We start from the raw sequence: 16,183 nt of genomic DNA, 5'->3' as shown, positions 1-16,183 counted from the left end.
GTGAACAAGTTCAAGGCCCAGATGATGAGCACCTTCCGCATGAGTGATCTCGGGCTTCTCTCATATTACCTCGGCCTGGAGGTGACACAGGGAGCAGCCGGGATCACGCTTCGTCAGTCTGCCTACGCCGGCAAGATCCTTGAGAAGGCGGGACTGGGAGGCTGCAATACCAGCGCCACGCCCATGGAGCCGAAGTTGAAATTGCTCAAAGAAGGGACGACGCCGAGCGTGGATGCCACGGAGTACCGCAGTCTTATCGGCAGCCTCAGGTACCTGTGCAACTCTAGGCCGGACTTGGCGTATCCGGTGGGGTACCTTAGCCGGTTCATGGAGGCACCGCGTCAAGAGCATCTCGCTGCAGTCAAGCGAGTCCTTCGTTATGTGGCGGGGACGCTGCACTGGGGCTTGCACTACCACCCGGGAAAGAAGGACGGAGGCACTCCAAAGCTGCTGGGCTACTCCGACAGCGACTTAGCCGGTGATGTCAATGACCGGAAGAGCACCAGCGGCCTCATCTTCTTCCTAGCGGGAGGGCCGGTTGCCTGGCAATCGGCGAAACAGAAGGTGGTTGCTCTGTCTTCTTGCGAAGCAGAGTACATCGCAGCCGCTGCGGCTGCGTGCGAGGCAGTCTGGCTGGCGCGGTTGCTGGCTGAGCTCGTCGGAGGAGCGACCCTCGCACCAAGGCTCAAGGTGGACAACAAGTCCGCCATCGCTTTGATGAAAAACCCTGTGCATCATGACCGGAGTAAGCATATAGACGTGAAGTTCCACTTCATCCGGGAATGCTGCGACAGGAAGCTGATCGACGTCGAGTTCGTCGGCACTGAACTACAGCTGGGCGACATCCTCACGAAGGCGCTCGGTCGTAGCCGGTTCCAGGAGCTTCGGGGTGGAATCGGTATGAAAAATCTTGTGTAATTGTACTCCAGGGCTTAGGAGGAGATTGTTATAGTAAGCCCAGGATAGCATCTTCTATTTTCTAGGAAGTAGATTAGTGCGCGATCGCCTGTCTTTTGCTCGCGCACGCCGCGCTGTCGCGCGTCCTTCACGGCACGGCCCAGGGTGCTGGGATGGCAGTAGCCGATCACGAGCGTGCCGTGATTTAGTAACCATGTAAAGCTGCATGTATCTTCTTTATATAGAAATAGAGAACACCACAACGCTGCCGCTTGCAGCACCAATTCTCATTGGCCACTTCGTGTTCGTGTGCGTATATATTCGGAGTTCTGTCAGTGGGAAAGTGTCAGGGCTCAAGAGGAGAGACAGAGAGGCTTGACTGACGCAGGACCGGCTCACCGCGCGCCGCCGCTGCCGCCGCAGCAGCAGTAGCACTGTAGCAGCATGACGCCCATGAGGCGTCGTCCACGGAGCTGGTCCATTTCTGGGAGCCGCGTCGCGTGTTGGGCGGGCGGGCCAGAGCCCAGAGGTCGGTGTCGGTCAGAAAGAAATCTTTCTTCTGAATGCTGTAACCCTCTTTCTTGCAAGATGATCAATTTGTTCTAAAATCACTCAAATGTATATTTTAGGACAATGGGTGCAGATTGCACACCTGTTATATGATACCCAGCAACATGCTGCCTTATTCATTTGGTATGCTTCAGTTATGTGATGGAATGATAGATCGAAGAGAAGTTTCAGTCAACATCATCAAGCATGGCTAGAGGCATCAGGATGCAGAGATGAAGACCAAAAGAAACTCTTCAGCTACAACAATATCTTTGCATGAAAGTGCCGGCTTGTTCATGGAGGAATATGACTCGGCTGCTTCCTTTAAAAAGATCAAAACCTAAGTGGGTTGTTACCAACTCTCAAGCTCATATTATACAACGGTTGGTAATTGAACAGTTCTGTATCAGGTTATCATCATTGAACCGATTCAAAAAAATGGTTCAGAATTGTCGATGGCTCAACTGAGCTAGTAACACAGGTCACACAGAATTACAGAAACCAGACTGGATAGCCTAACAACTCAGCAGAGGCAAGAGATGCATCTCCGTATATGAGTCAACTAGACCAACACCATGCAGCTTAAAATAGCCTTCCATATCACCTTCAAAATACCGACATACTCAACTTTACCTCCAGTTCACAAAGAGCTACACCCGGCGTTGTTTGGGGCGCCGGCATCCATTATGTGGAAGTTGGGTGACATCGTGGATGTACATGATAGGAGATTGATCTCTTACTCTTTCGCCTCGGAAACCTTCTCTCCAGCCCAAGATCACCTTCTTCTTCTTGAAAAAAGAAACTCCTTTCACTTTCATGACAACAGACCTTAAACCCATCTTTCTAGCAGATCGCCCAACATGTTCCGCAGTTGCTTCAGCAGCATACCGAGAGAGACGAGATTGCCCTTTCCTGTCCTCCAAACAACCAGCGGAAGCCCCGGTCTTTTTATTCCCACTAACGTCCATCACAGTCACAAATGTCTTATTTCTCTTCAGTAAGACATGGACAAAATCTCTCTTCTTCCTCTGTGAATATTGTTCATGTTCCTTAAAGACACGGGAAGCGGAAAAAGGAAGGCGCTCCCGAGGTTGGAAGGTCTCTCGCCACCAGCTGTCCTGAACATTTATGTCAAGTCAGAATGAGGCGGAATGAGCAAATCAGCAGGACATGGAAATTGGAATAGACAAATATATGTTCGTTGAAATATCATTTGCCTACTTACATTCTTGCACCATTATCCATATTATTGAATTTCACCTGTATCTTAGCACGGAAATCTCGACGCACAAAATTGGTTCTGTTAAAATTCTCATGTGGCTTCAAATATGCGGCAACAGAGCCAGAAGATGGGAAAGACTGTACAAACAAAATTGATTCTGTTAAAATTCAGATAAGTGGTGATTGACGCAATGTGATCTCGGTAATCTATGGTTTACAAGGCACAACATCAATACTGCCACATGGAGAGTGAAAAATGAGGTAAGAGCATCTGAGTTAAACAAAGTCTCTGACAGCACTTCCCATGTGGTTAAAACTAGCAACACAGACACATACAAAAGATAACATTTTTCATTTTTTACATAAAGAAAATCTATTTTTAAATTACGAACTCATGTGAGAATATGTAGCATGCTTGCTGATATTATAATCTAAATTTAAGGCTCCAATCTAGTTTCTAGTTACTTCATTCATGGTGTAAACACCGGTGTATTTGTCAGCATTTGTGTAGGTTTGGAGATGAGAAACCTACACCTATTTGCAATATTATGCAAGGGATTGAATATTTATCAATACCATAACCGACAGCTGTACGCCTGTACCATCAGGAAAATTGGCCACATTGGCATGAAATCTACATGCTCTAGTGAATAGACTAGAATCAAATTGTTTTTCATAAAAAAGGATTCTGAAGAAAAATTACCAACCCATAAAAATGTCTAAGATTAACAAACTTTACTTTAAAATTGTGGAATTACAAGAGTAAAGCAGTGTACTCCCACCAGTAGGATATTATTAATACTTTGGACATACTCCAAAAATGCACTTAACATCTAGCCCTGCTCAGTCCGCAATAAACTGGTGCGAGTTATAAAATGATAGGGGCATCCTTTTTTATTTAGCTGTATCAATTTCATGAGATCAGACAGATCAGAAGTATATATGTACATAAAAAGGGAATTGGAAATCATTCATACAAAAAAAGGAGAGTTGCTTGGGAAGAATGTGCAGCAGGGCAGGTTGATTTCTGCAAGGAAGATTGGCACAACAGGAACTATGGTGACTCGGAATATGAACAGCGTTACTGAACCCCCATTCCTGAGTGAAAGAAAAAGGGGCACCTAAAGGAGCCGCCTCTCTTTCATCGCAAAAGCGGAAATTTGAACCGTGCCAGGGGCTTGATTCGTGATCTGATCTCCAGATCATTAACCTAACAGATCGAGGATGAAATGGATCAAGAGTATTGGGATGAGATAGAGATACCATGTTGGATCCGAATCCATTGGAGGTGAAGAAGCGCGGGAGGAGCTGGACGTGGAGAAGACTTCGCGGTGAATATTCATCCGAGGCTTGCCGAAGGCGGAAAGCCCGCTCCAAGAGATGCAGCTCGCGGTGGCGCCGCCGTCGCAAGAGAACGGCGGAAGCCGAGGCGGGCGGATAGGAACAGCATGACCATCGTCGTCGATCTCTCTCGAGTCTTTCCTCTCCTATAAGAACCCTCCTGACCGTTATACCTTTTCTATAAGGTTCGTTCTTTTTTTTTTGAATTAATAAGGTCGGTTCATGGGCTTTGGAGCCTTGGAGGAGCTATTGACAGCCCAATAGGACTACTCTATTTTTTTTATTTAGGGAAATTTTTTAGATGCAATTAAGTGTCCAGAACTGACTACTGAGCACGTTTATGCCCTGCGAACGGACACATGGTAATGTCAAGGACCAACTCAACTACTCAAGTCGCACAACAGAGCCAAGAGACATAAATACACAGTACAACCGAGCTAACCAGCAACAAACAGCAGAAGACTGACGAAAATCCAACAACATAGAAGAACAGCTGGATCAGAGGGAGGAACAAAGACATGGCCCTGCAGTTTTGCAGGTTCTGCTATTAGGATTTATAGGAATACGGATTCGGTCCAAGCTTTAATGTGCTTGCTCGTGTAAATCAGCGTGCCATGGTATAAACTATAACCTGACAACTGATTCGCAGATTCAGTAGTCAACGCTCGATCATCATGGAGTGAGCGTCACCCCCAAAGCCTGAGCGGGCCATTCCAACATCTTAACTCAAACAAATTCAGTAGTTGGGATTTCTGTTAAGTGAGCATTCAAACAAATTCAAGGAAATGCAGTACTTTAGATAACTTGGCTCAATAAGTGGATAGCGCAGATAATACAACAGTGTAGATAGCACTAGGCCACTAGTCATTGATAAAAGGCAACCCGAGGGCCAACTCAAGCCACCCAGTGCCAATAGACACAACGCATGCCCACGTTAAGTTAACAAGACGAAGACAACGTAGCTTCAAAAGAGCTTCTGAATCCCTTTCTATGCTTCAAGTTCATCAGCGCCATTTTGTTTCCAGATCACTAAGAGATACACCTAGAATTATACTCCAACCGGTAATTGAAAGGGACTTCCAATAGTTCAATTCTTTCTCTCCATCGGATATCTGGGACCTTTATGTCAGCCAGGGGCGTCAGAATGCAGAATCAGCATATCATGGTAAAAGACAAGTGAGAAACATCCCTGCACATAGAACTGTACAATTTGTTGTACTTACGTTTGCGAACTATTGTTTGAGTTGTGATTCTTCTGTCTCGCAGCACGGTATTCTTCAGACGCTTGTTTCGCTGCCTTGAACTTCTCCGTGACACGGTCCCTATGTGCCGGGTCACAGGTGTCGACAGCCTGAACGAGTGATTCGATCAGCTCTATCCTCTTTTCTTCAAGACGCATTTTGTATTGCATCTCCAGATCTGAAGCAACTTCGGACCGAGAAGGCAAATTCTGGACAAACAACAACCAATTCTTTTAAAAATTTACATCATCGAGTAAAAATATACCATCGCCCGCCAAGAGTTGTGTTGGCCTAGTTTGTAGGTTCCGCTACCCATGAATTGTTATGCGGCCATGACATCAGATTTATATGTTTCGGTAACCATGAATAGACTGGTTGAATCAGTTAACATGTTTTTCAGGACGTATGTGAATAAAGAGTAAATTGCACCCACAAAACAACAACTTGTCAGGTGGGTGTAAATTGATCCAACAACTTGTAAAATGCTCAATTTAGTATAATAATTTCACAAGTGGGTGCATGGTGACCCAACAACTTGTAAAATACTCAATTTAGTGCAATAACTTGTCAAATCGGTGCACATACAGTCCAAGCGTTACAACGACAACGTATTAAATTAGATGGACATGTGAATTTTATTTTAGTCAATAATTCTTAATTTTTTCAATAAAAGTTATTGATCAGGTACAATAGCTGTGTAGACTACTTATTTTTTTTTCATCAGCTAAAATTGTATAATATTTTAGAACTACGTTATTGGCATTAACGAAAGACTAAAGTCCATAATAGAGACATTGTGACTTCAGATTTTGCATACCCTTCTACGCATGTATTGAACAATTGTATACAAGCATGTTTTCTATGTTCTTTTAGCGCATTTTCCCTTTCTAAACAAGTACTCGAGGTTTTAAAAAATATTTATGCCAAACTCTTAAAAGGTATTGTTAGTATGTATTAACATATTGATTCTTTTTGTGTGGCTGAACAATGCATATAATCAAATATGTAAAAAATAGCGAGGGTGAACTTATCAATTATTGAATATGAAATTAAATGTTCATAATAAAATTAAATCAGTATAAAAATAATCATATATATATATATGTAATATTAATTTCTTAAATACTGAAGGTTCTAATCTTGGCCAAATACATTGCCATTGCAATGTGAATATCAATAGTCAAACAATGCTCAATAATTTATTCCAACATGAATATATATATTCCAATCTGATATTAGCAAATATATTACTCGTTATTACATTTGGATTGCAGATGCATCAATTTATCAAGTTATTACACTAAATTGAACATTTTACAAGTTGTTGAACCAATCTGCATCCATATTTCAAGTTATTGTACTGGATTAGACATTTTACAAGTTGTTGGAGTAATATCCACCAACTATAAAAAGAAGAATAAATAAGGTCGTTAAAATTAACATTTTAAATACGAGATTAATTACAAAGAGTTGTTAATCATTGTACTGGCGCAGGAAGCTGAAGCACGAAAGGGGATTTCTTTCTTATCCAGGAAATAAATTCGTATTGTAAATAAAAGGCATTGATAAAGACGACCAAGGTCTTCTCATTGTAAATACTATCAAGGACTGATTAATCACCCTGTAAATAACCGTGGCGGGCACAATACATACTCCTTAGGTGGCAGGTTACTACAACTAGCTGTTAGTAAGGCCCAGGGTTCTTATTTAGCGCCAGATGAGAGACGCTACTTCAATGTGGTAATCAAATCGAGATCGAGGCCGGAACACTGAGAGATGCAACCGAGAGAACTGGGATATGGGACAGAGAGAGATCGTTGGCGCGTGAGGGCTCGACCTGTGCCCCGGATGCATCGGAGCTCATGAAGAGGCGCGGGAGGAGATGGCCATGGAGAAGCCTCTAGCCTCCGCGACGAAGGTTCCGCCGCCCCAAGAGAGGCAGCAGCTCGCGGCGCCGCCGGTAGCGATCGGCGAAGGGCATGGAACATGGCAATCGTTCCCTTCTCCCTACGATCCCTTACTTTATTTTCGGCCTTGTTTAGTTGCCCAACTTGGGTGCACCCAAATTACTGTAGCAACACTGTAGCGTTTCGTTTGTATTTGTGAATTATTGTCCAAATATTAACTAATTAGACTTAAAAGATTCGTCTTGCAAAGTACAACAAAACTGTGCAATTAGTTTTTGATTTCGTCTACGTTTAGTACTCCATGCATGTACCGCAAGTTTGATGTGATGGGGAATCTTCTTTTTGCATAGTGCCAAAGTTGGGAGTTGGGGGTGAACTAAACATGACCTTCGTTTTACCTGTCCGAAGGATCTATGCTTTTTATGCATGCATTGTAAGTTTGTAACTTGGGCCGGGACACCCGCGTTAGGGTCTGCGGTGGGGCGCGCGGGCTCGTTACGCTGGAGGCGGCCGGGGGCTGATCGATGATCCTTTGCAGCAGGCTTCCGGGAAAAGCTGACGGAAAAGAACAATCTCTCGAGTCGACTCTTCATTGGACCAGCAGTGCCTCAGATGGCAACCCTTTTCTTCCACCGGCTGACCTGTGGTAGCCACTGCACGGCATGCACTCCACATTCCACAACACAAAACTGTGCCCATGCACGCAAAGGGCTTCAGCAAGCTTAAGGTCTGGTCCACTGCATGCATCGTACGTAGGTCCCTAAAATTGAACTGAATGATGCTGCAATGCGGTGCCCTGCCCGCGCCCGGCCCCTTCTCAAGCTGCCACAACGCATGGGCATCTGCCCCCACGCGTGTGCTGGCGTGCGTCCTTGCTCCAGCAGCTTCTCTGCTCCGGTCAAGCCTGCGTGCGCCGCCCGTCCCTTGGTCCAACTCCAACCTCTGCTTGCTGCTCCGCTGAGCATGGTCCTCCCTCCGTCCTCGACACAGCACAAAGCCCAACGGTCTGTCGTCTGTCTGTGTGCGCTGGTGAGCCGGCCTGTACTCTGTACTCTGTACTCTGTACCTGTACCACCCTCCTCAGGTTACTTTGATTATTCCGTAGCTGAAAGAGAGGGGAGCTCTCGCCTCATCGCCTACCTGCCCTGCCCTTGTGTTCCCGGCTACTGCACGTCTGCAAGTGCAATAGGACGGAGTGAATAGTAGTATGCCGAGCATTTCAGTATTTGTGCACTTGCGCACCAGACCAGCGCTGCTGTAGCGCCAGCGCAAGGTGACTTTTGTTGTGTGCAGTCGTGTTGAGAACTTGAGGGTGCAATCATCACCCTGTGAGTAATTGTGTTCTCGCGCATCAAGAACGCTCTGCCACAAATCGCTGTGCATGTACCCTAAGTTTGATGTGATGGGGAATCTTCTTTTTCAAAGTGTCAAAGTTGGAAGTTTGGGAGGAACTAAACAGACCCTTAGTTTGCTAGGAAGTGTGGTTAGAACGCAACTCTAGCACAATTCAGAGAGTCGAAGCACCGTCGTTTAGGATTGTCACAAAGGTTAGAGACGAAGCTAAGACATGAGTTCTAGCTGGGGCTTTAGAGCTCGTTGGGTAGGGTTACGACTGTGGATGAAATATCTGCGGCTATGGCTTCTTCGGTGAAGCAACTTTTTTCTTCAGATTAGATAAAAAAATATTTGGCAAAACGACTTCTCCTAACTGTGTAACATGGATAAAAATGATGAAATGTCTATAATACCCTTATCTTTTTATTTTTATTTTTCATTTTTATTTTTATTTTTCGTTTTCTGTTTTCTTCCCTTATTTTTTTCTCCTCTCTTTTTATTTTTATTTTTCGTTTTTCTCTTTTCTTCCTTTTTCTTTTCCCCTCTCGTTCCTTTCCTTTCTCTCTTTATCCATTCACCCGTGGCCAGCATGTCTTTATCCTTTCACCCGTGGCCCTCTGCATCTCGTGCTCGCCCCTTGCCTTCACCGCCGGCGCTTTCCAACCCCACGCCTCGTCCCGCCGGCATCCCACACTCGTCCCACTTGCCTGCGCAGCCAGCGTCCCACACTCGCCTGCGCCTCGTTCCACCTCGCCCGCACCGCCGGTGCTTTCCAAACCCGCGCCGGCGCCGCCATCTTCCCCCGCCCCGACCTCGCCCGCACACCGTCTTCCTCTGCCCCGGCCTCACCCGAGCTGCTCAGGGGCAATCCCGGGACTTCGGTCTCGCGGACGAGGAGCCGCAGGGAGCCAGTTTTTTCAGCTCCCGCACCATCTGCTTGCTCCTTTTAGCGAGATTTCCAGGGCTTCGGATACAAAGCCATTTCGTTCGTCGCCCTTGTTAGGGCTTCTCAAGAAGCCGGTGGTGAAGTCGGTTGAGAAGTCCTACTAAAGAGGATCTTATTGTATAGACCCCGCCGTAAATCTCTGGCCATCAGCCATCTTTTCTTCTAAATTCCTGCCGGTTCATTTAAAAAAAATCATCACGCTTTTTCTGCGGCATCCGAGTGCGGTTCTGCGCCGCGAGTCGCGATCGGCAGAGCCACCGTGCGCGACACCCCCTCGTCGACACAGCGTCGTATAAAAACCTGGGTCATGTCTCCATGTCGGACGTGCTGCTGTATGCTAGCAATACCAGTGCCCACACATAAACTACACGGGCACAGCCACGCCAACGTGACGAGAACAGTCAGTATGGGAAGCCTTCTTGGAAAGGAGAAGTTAAAATTTTCAAGCCACGAGTCTGAAGAAAACAACGCAGATTCGGCAGTAGTGTCCAAGTAAGACAATGTGGAAACTAGAAACCTTGGAGTAGCGCAGATTGTGCCGCCAGCATCCAAACGAGAGATCCGATTGCAATCCAAAAGGCGGGCAAGCAGAAATGCAGCATAGATTCTGTGCAAGCGACAGGCCAGAATTGTGGTAGAGATTGGAACGAACAGGACTGTGAAGCAAAAAACCCAGCATTCCTGTAAATTCATTTTTGAACTGAATTCTGCCTTTCCACCGCCCTTGAGAGCAAGAGAGACGTCACCGTACTGACCGAGAAAACTGGGAGGAGTCAAAGAAGCAGCAACAGCAAACTCTGTGTTTCCTAGCTGGCAACAGCAAGAACACCAGGCACCAACTCACACGCCCAACTCCCCCTGATCAGCACACACTAAGCATGGAGGGGATTACCACCCAATCATCCCTCTGGCTCCAGCGATTAGTTAACCACCTGGAGAGCCTGCCAAGGCATCACCCACCATGGCATGGGATGGACTTGGCACGGCATCTCTCTTCTCCCACACCTCCATTTTAAACTGCCAGCAGATTGCTACTAGAAAGTTCAGAGAGATGGAGCAGGTGGGTGTGCTGATGCAAAGCCCTGTGAGGCCAAAACGGAAATGCAGAATGCAGTTTGGGAAGAGGACAAAGCCCTGGGGGTTAAATATCAATCAAGGAGGCTCATCAGCTGTACTGCATATATTTCAAAATTTGAACTGTCCAGTGGATTAGTAGCACATACAGTGATGCGGTTAGGAAACGGACGAACAAAAGAAAGAAGAAAAGAATTCACAACCTCTTTCTGCAATGCAACTGCAGCTTTTCTCTCTCTCTCTCTCTCTCTCTACGCTAAGCTTTTTCCCCTCTCTCTCCTCTCTGTGTCACTGTGCCCTTGTCGGACCCCACCGGCCAGCGGCCGAGGGCGCCGCCGGGAACCTGCAAAATCGACGGCCTAAACCCTCGAACCCCCAAAAGCCCCCCACCCTTTGCGCCGTAACGCGAATGACTCCGCCCCGAAAAGTAACAGCAAGCAGCTCACCCCACCACGTCGCAGCATCGCAGCATCCGCGGCGCCCCCAGCGGCGACGGCCCGTCCCCCGCCTCGTCGCCATTGATGGTGCTGCTGTCGCCGTCGCGCAGGAAGCTCCGGATGGCCGCGAGCCCCGGGCCGCGCACGTCGCGCTCCCAGGAGGCCGACTCCGCGGCGGGGCCCGCGCCGTGGAGGCGGGCGCGGACGGTGGCGGACGCGTCCAGGCGGTGGATGGGCCAGCCCCAGTCGTCGGCCATGCGGCGGATCTTCGAGACCTGCGCGGCCGCCAGGTCCCGCGTGTTGGCCTTGATGTCGTCGATCGCGGCGCGGAAGCTCCTGCGGCCCGCGAAGTAGTCGCCCAGCTCGGGGACGCCGATGGCCTTGCCCAGGCCCGCGTGCGCGGCGCGCTCTGCGGGGGTGGTAGTGGCGAAGTACTCCCGGAGCTCCTCGACCATGCCGTCGCCCACCATGTCGTCCACTCGGCGGTCCAGGTACTCGGCGAGGAGCGCCTCCTCGACGTGGACCCAGAGGAGGCAGCACGGGAAGCGGAGGGCGGGGCGGTAGCCGTCCCGCCGCGACGAGAAGGGGTCGGCGGCGGAGGCGTCGAAGCGGTCGGCGAGGAGGGCGTGGATGAGGGAGTTGGACCCGCCGGCGACGACGGGAACGCGGCGCCTCGCCGCGATCGAGGCGGCCGTGGCGGCGGCGATGGAGCGGAAGGACGAGGGCGGGAGCTCGCCGGCGTCGGGGCGGATGGCGCCGAGGAGGTGGTGCGGGACGCCGCGGCGGTCCGCGAGGGGCACCTTGTTGGTGGTGACGTCGAGGCCGGCGTAGAGCTGGATCTTATCGGCGTTCACCACCTCCCCGCCGAGCGCCCGCGCCGCGTCGATGGACAGCTTCGTCTTCCCGGTGCCCGTGGCGCCGACGATCACCACCATGCCGGAGGCCGGCCGCGGCTCGCCGGGCGATGGACGCGCCGAGGACGAGGACGATGCCGAACAGGACGAGCCCAGGCTGCGGCGCGCGCGCTGGTGGTGCTCCTCCTCCTCCTGCGCCGCCGTCCCCACCTCCTCCTCCCGCGGCGGGATCCGCAATGGCCTCGCCCCCGCGACGGCCGCGGCGGCCATGGGAGCAGCGCGCACGAGCGTAGTGATCCTATTGGCGAGGAGGCTGGTCATGTAGCTAGCGCCCGATCCGAATCAGCCGCCTATGACCGCCGCGGTGTTTTGTCTCTTGCGAACGCGCCCCCGGGGCTTTATGCGGGGAGGGCAACTGCGGGACGCCACGCCAGATCATGCGCTTCAACCTGCTGCTGCCCTTGTTTGGTTGCGCGCCTGCTGTTTGATTTTTCGCGAGATTTTCCCCCGAATTTCTGCCGCCGAATCGAAATCGTCTATGCCTCGCCTCGCGAAAATGGTGGAGGCCGTGCTGTGTCGCGGGCGCAGGTAGGAGGAGTACTTGCGAAAATGGTGGACAGGTGGAGGCCGTGCTGTGTCCCGGGCGGGGGGCCGTGCCGCTGCTCGGCTGCTGGGCCGTGTGGTGTGTGTATATATACCGAGGACAAACAGAGGGACGAATGGACCATGGGGGTGGTAGTCACTGCTAGTCGACAGCGATTCAGGATTGACATGACACGGTAGGGAGGACCTTATTGAAAACAACAACTGTTAGAGCCCATGATGGCGGTCGCGGGCATGCGGGGTCGCTCTGCCGGCGTTCGCAGCAGCGCCGGCACTGCCAGCAGCTTCCCCTGCCCGTGCCGCGCAGAAGAACGGAGTAATGTGCGAACAAAACGAGGCCACGGGCCTGGCGAGTGGCGACCGCCGGACAGGCGCCGCAGAGGCGTGGTTAAAATAAGCGGCGCATGTCCCGCGGATGGCGAGAACATTCCGAGGCGTCCGGTGCGGCGGTCGCCTGCCTGCCCTTCCCTGCCACCGGCGGGAGCCGATGGCGGATGTCCCGGTGGCCGGTGGGCGGGGGACGCTCGCGGGTGGGGTGTGGTGGTAGCCCGTGCCCACCGCCCCCCGGCCACCGCTTGGTGCGGCTTTGCGATCGAGTTGGTGGCGCCCGTCCGTGTCGTGTCGGGGGGTCCGTGTGCGTCGGTTTCGCATCCGCATCTCGGGCGGCATACATGACATTCCCTGGTTGGGGCAGGGTCCCGGGCGGAGTCAGAGGGGCGCGGCGTGGGCGGCTTGTCAATATTCTCCCGCGCGCACGACAGGGCTCGCCTCCTTTTCGTTCCCGCCTTTCGGTGGGGTCCTGCCTTCCCGTTTTCGTACGGCCAGCGTTCGCCCCCATCACGGACGGTTGCATCCGGGCCGGCGCCGTGGCGACCTCGGCCTGTCGTCTGATGACTTGACCGCGAGCTGAAAAAAGGATCAAATTCTCTCTTTTTTTTTAAAAAAAAAAGAGGATCAAACGGCATGGCGATGGTGCGATGTTGGCATGGTGCACCGGCCCTCTCGTTTTCTGGGCGGTGAGATAGTCGGCGGTCTGGTTCAGACTTCAGGGTCGGATTGAGACGAGCACGAAACACCATGCAACACCAAATGTGCTCTGCGGACGGTCGGGCTTGATGCTCACAGCAAGGTAAGGTTGAGGCCGGCGTTGAAAAGGTGAATGGAAGACTGAAAAAAAAAAGAAGAGGGAATGCTTCACCCGATGGTCTCAGCGGCGTGGGCCCCAGCTTCTGACGCCCGGCTGCACGCGCCAGGCACACGATGGGGCACGCACGTCAGGGGAAAGAAGCCGAAGAAAGCATGGAGACTGCGCGTGGGAGAATGTGGCTTCCCCGATGAGCTCCCGAACTGATGCTTCGCCTGGAGCCCCGGGCCCCATGGCCCAGCCCACTCCGCTCACACGGCCACATGGCTACACGCTACGACACGGCCATGCACACAGGCCACAGCGAATGCAGCCAGCGACTCCTCAGCGAGAGAGAAGATGAGAGCTTCGCTTCACCTAGTACTCCTAGACCACCAGTAGCCTACTGTTCTCCCCATGGTTCTTGCGCTGCCGTAGCCCGTAGCCATGGCCAAGCTACTGCTGGACTATGGACTGGCCTAGTCCTAGTGGCCTCCTGATCTGGGCACTGGCAAGCCTGACAGAATTGGGGTCAGCCTTCCAGCCTTTGCATGAACTTCCATGACTACGGCCTACGGAAAGGTGAGAAGAAGATGCCTCGAACGACGGCGGTTTCGCATGCGAATGTGAATGGGGCTCGCTCGTCCTTCCGACGGCTCGCCCAAAGGCATGCTGGTTCTTGATGTGGGTTAGTTACTGTGGCTCCATGTGTCCTACGCTGTCCGCGGCAGGGCACGAGGTGGCCACTGATGCAACTGCCAGGATAAGCTGGTCCCAAGTACGCTCCCAGCCCCTGTTGTCCTCAAAACTGATCGAGAAACACCTTTTGTGGTACTCCACATGATCGAGAATATGCTCCAACGAAATTCGCAATTGACCGCCGTTTTTTTTACTACGATTGTTGTTAGTGGTTAATTTCACTTGCTGACAAAGGAAATGGGAGTGTTTGTCTTGCATAAAGAAACAACACACATTTTGGAGCGTTTCAGTTCCGGGATTTAACAAAAGGTAAGTGTCCTGCACAAAGGGGGAGAGATGCAGAAGATGATATTCGTGAAAGGGGAAAGAAATTTTGTGGCATAGCATAATTACGATGATGCCCAATGCAAGTAGGCCCTTGTTTACTTGGGAAGTTGGGAGGTGCCAAATTGGCATTTTGCCATAAATGCGACACTGTAGCGTTTTGTTTGTATTTGTGAATTATTGTCCAAATATTGACTAATTAGGCTCAAAAGATTCGTCTCGCAAAGTACAACAAAACTGTGCAATTAGTTTTTGATTTCGTCTACATTTAGTACTCCATGCATGTACCGCAAGTTTGATGTGATGGGGAATCTTCTTTTTGCATAGTGTCAAAGTTAGGGAGTTTTGTGGGAAGTGAACAAGGGCTAGAATAGGAGAGACCGGGTGCGGGTGGACTTTTTGTACTTTAGTAGGCCTGTTGACCTTTTGGACTGCGACACTAGTCTAGTGAACGTTGCTTGCCTGCATCTCTACCTGCATGCACTTGCAAGTTGCAACCGTTATGGACGCGGGGAACATTTGGAAAGCTCGCTCGCTCGATCGGGCGGCTTTTCTCGGCACCCAAAAAGCAGCCGCAATTTGCAGCCTGATACCTCGTCGTCCATGCGCTCAGAGCTAGAGCCCCACCATTTCGTTGCCGACGGACAGCACAAGATGAGCTGACGAAAAACAAAATGGGGGAATTTCGAGGAAGGGTATCGATATCTCGAGGCGAAGATAGGCCGAAAACGAGAGGGGGTATCGTGAATAGTCGCTCGATCGAAGGCCTTGTGGTCAAAAGGTTGGGGGCAATTTGCACGCACGACGATCCGGTCGATCAGATTGGGTGCAAAACTAAAGGAGTTCATCGATTGGCGATCTGACGACGACGATGAAGGGTTTCGCTGGATCGGGGATATGATACGATCACGGCCAAAATTTTCCGGATCGACGGAATATTGTGTATTGGTGGTAGTCGTGGTGACTGATTGGAGTTCGCTCATCACGAAAAGAATGCATCTATGGTGAATTGGTATCTGCCCTTCTCTGCTACGGAAAAGCGGCAGAGAGCGCGTCGATCGGGTATATTGGGACCTGATCTTGCCAAAAGGACGTGCAGATGGATTCTTATTTCCTACGGCCAATTTGATGTGCCCGGCCAATTCGTGGAATCGAACCCAAACGTACATGTCCTCTCTGCCTGTCATCGCGAGAAAGATTGTGCCTTTCCTTAGCTTGGCACAGTGGTTACTTGCATGCATGTGCTCGAGAAAAGTAAAAAGCCTTTCCTTGGTTTGGTACAGTAGCTATTTAAACGAACGCCTACGAAAAAACTAAGCCTACAAATTTGATACCTACATGTACCACTGAAAGAATTGCTATAAATGCAAGTTCCATACTGTGTCGCAAACTCAAATCTATATGGGCGTATTTCACCGTAAAGAACCTATATAACTCATGCATGTAAAAGATTCATTTCTACTAGTACTTTTATGGAACATATTTCACTGCTGGAACTAACACGTACTATGTATCCTGCGGCGTACATACATGTATACTTCATCACCAGAATCATATATTCCGCGTGATCTTAGCGAAAGAAAAAGGGAAGCCATCCAATAGAAACATCTATACACCCGGGAAGACTCCAAT

General features: G+C 50.3%; 2 protein-coding genes across 2 annotated transcripts; both read right to left on the bottom strand.

Annotated features, from left to right (window-relative positions):
* Positions 1-1,905: 1,905 nt before the first annotated feature.
* Positions 1,906-9,287, bottom strand: LOC117848849 (small ribosomal subunit protein uS11m). The gene is given in 3 exon segments (XM_072292350.1): positions 1,906-2,546; positions 2,668-2,825; positions 9,221-9,287. Coding segments are annotated over 3 exon segments (675 nt in total). The 3' UTR covers positions 1,906-2,096.
* Positions 9,288-10,583: 1,296 nt separating this feature from the next.
* LOC117847730 (adenylate isopentenyltransferase) lies at positions 10,584-12,978 on the bottom strand. The gene has a single exon (XM_034729001.2). The coding sequence runs from the start codon at positions 12,121-12,123 to the stop codon at positions 10,954-10,956; it is 1,170 nt and encodes a 389-aa protein (XP_034584892.1). The 5' UTR covers positions 12,124-12,978; the 3' UTR covers positions 10,584-10,953.
* Between the last annotated feature and the right edge of the window lie 3,205 nt (positions 12,979-16,183).

The sequence above is a fragment of the Setaria viridis genome, chromosome 3 (genome assembly GCF_005286985.2).
Source record: "Setaria viridis chromosome 3, Setaria_viridis_v4.0, whole genome shotgun sequence".
NCBI lineage: Eukaryota > Viridiplantae > Streptophyta > Magnoliopsida > Poales > Poaceae > Setaria > Setaria viridis.
Note: the sequence above shows the minus strand (reverse complement) of the source record. Positions and strands in the feature narration are given on the sequence as shown.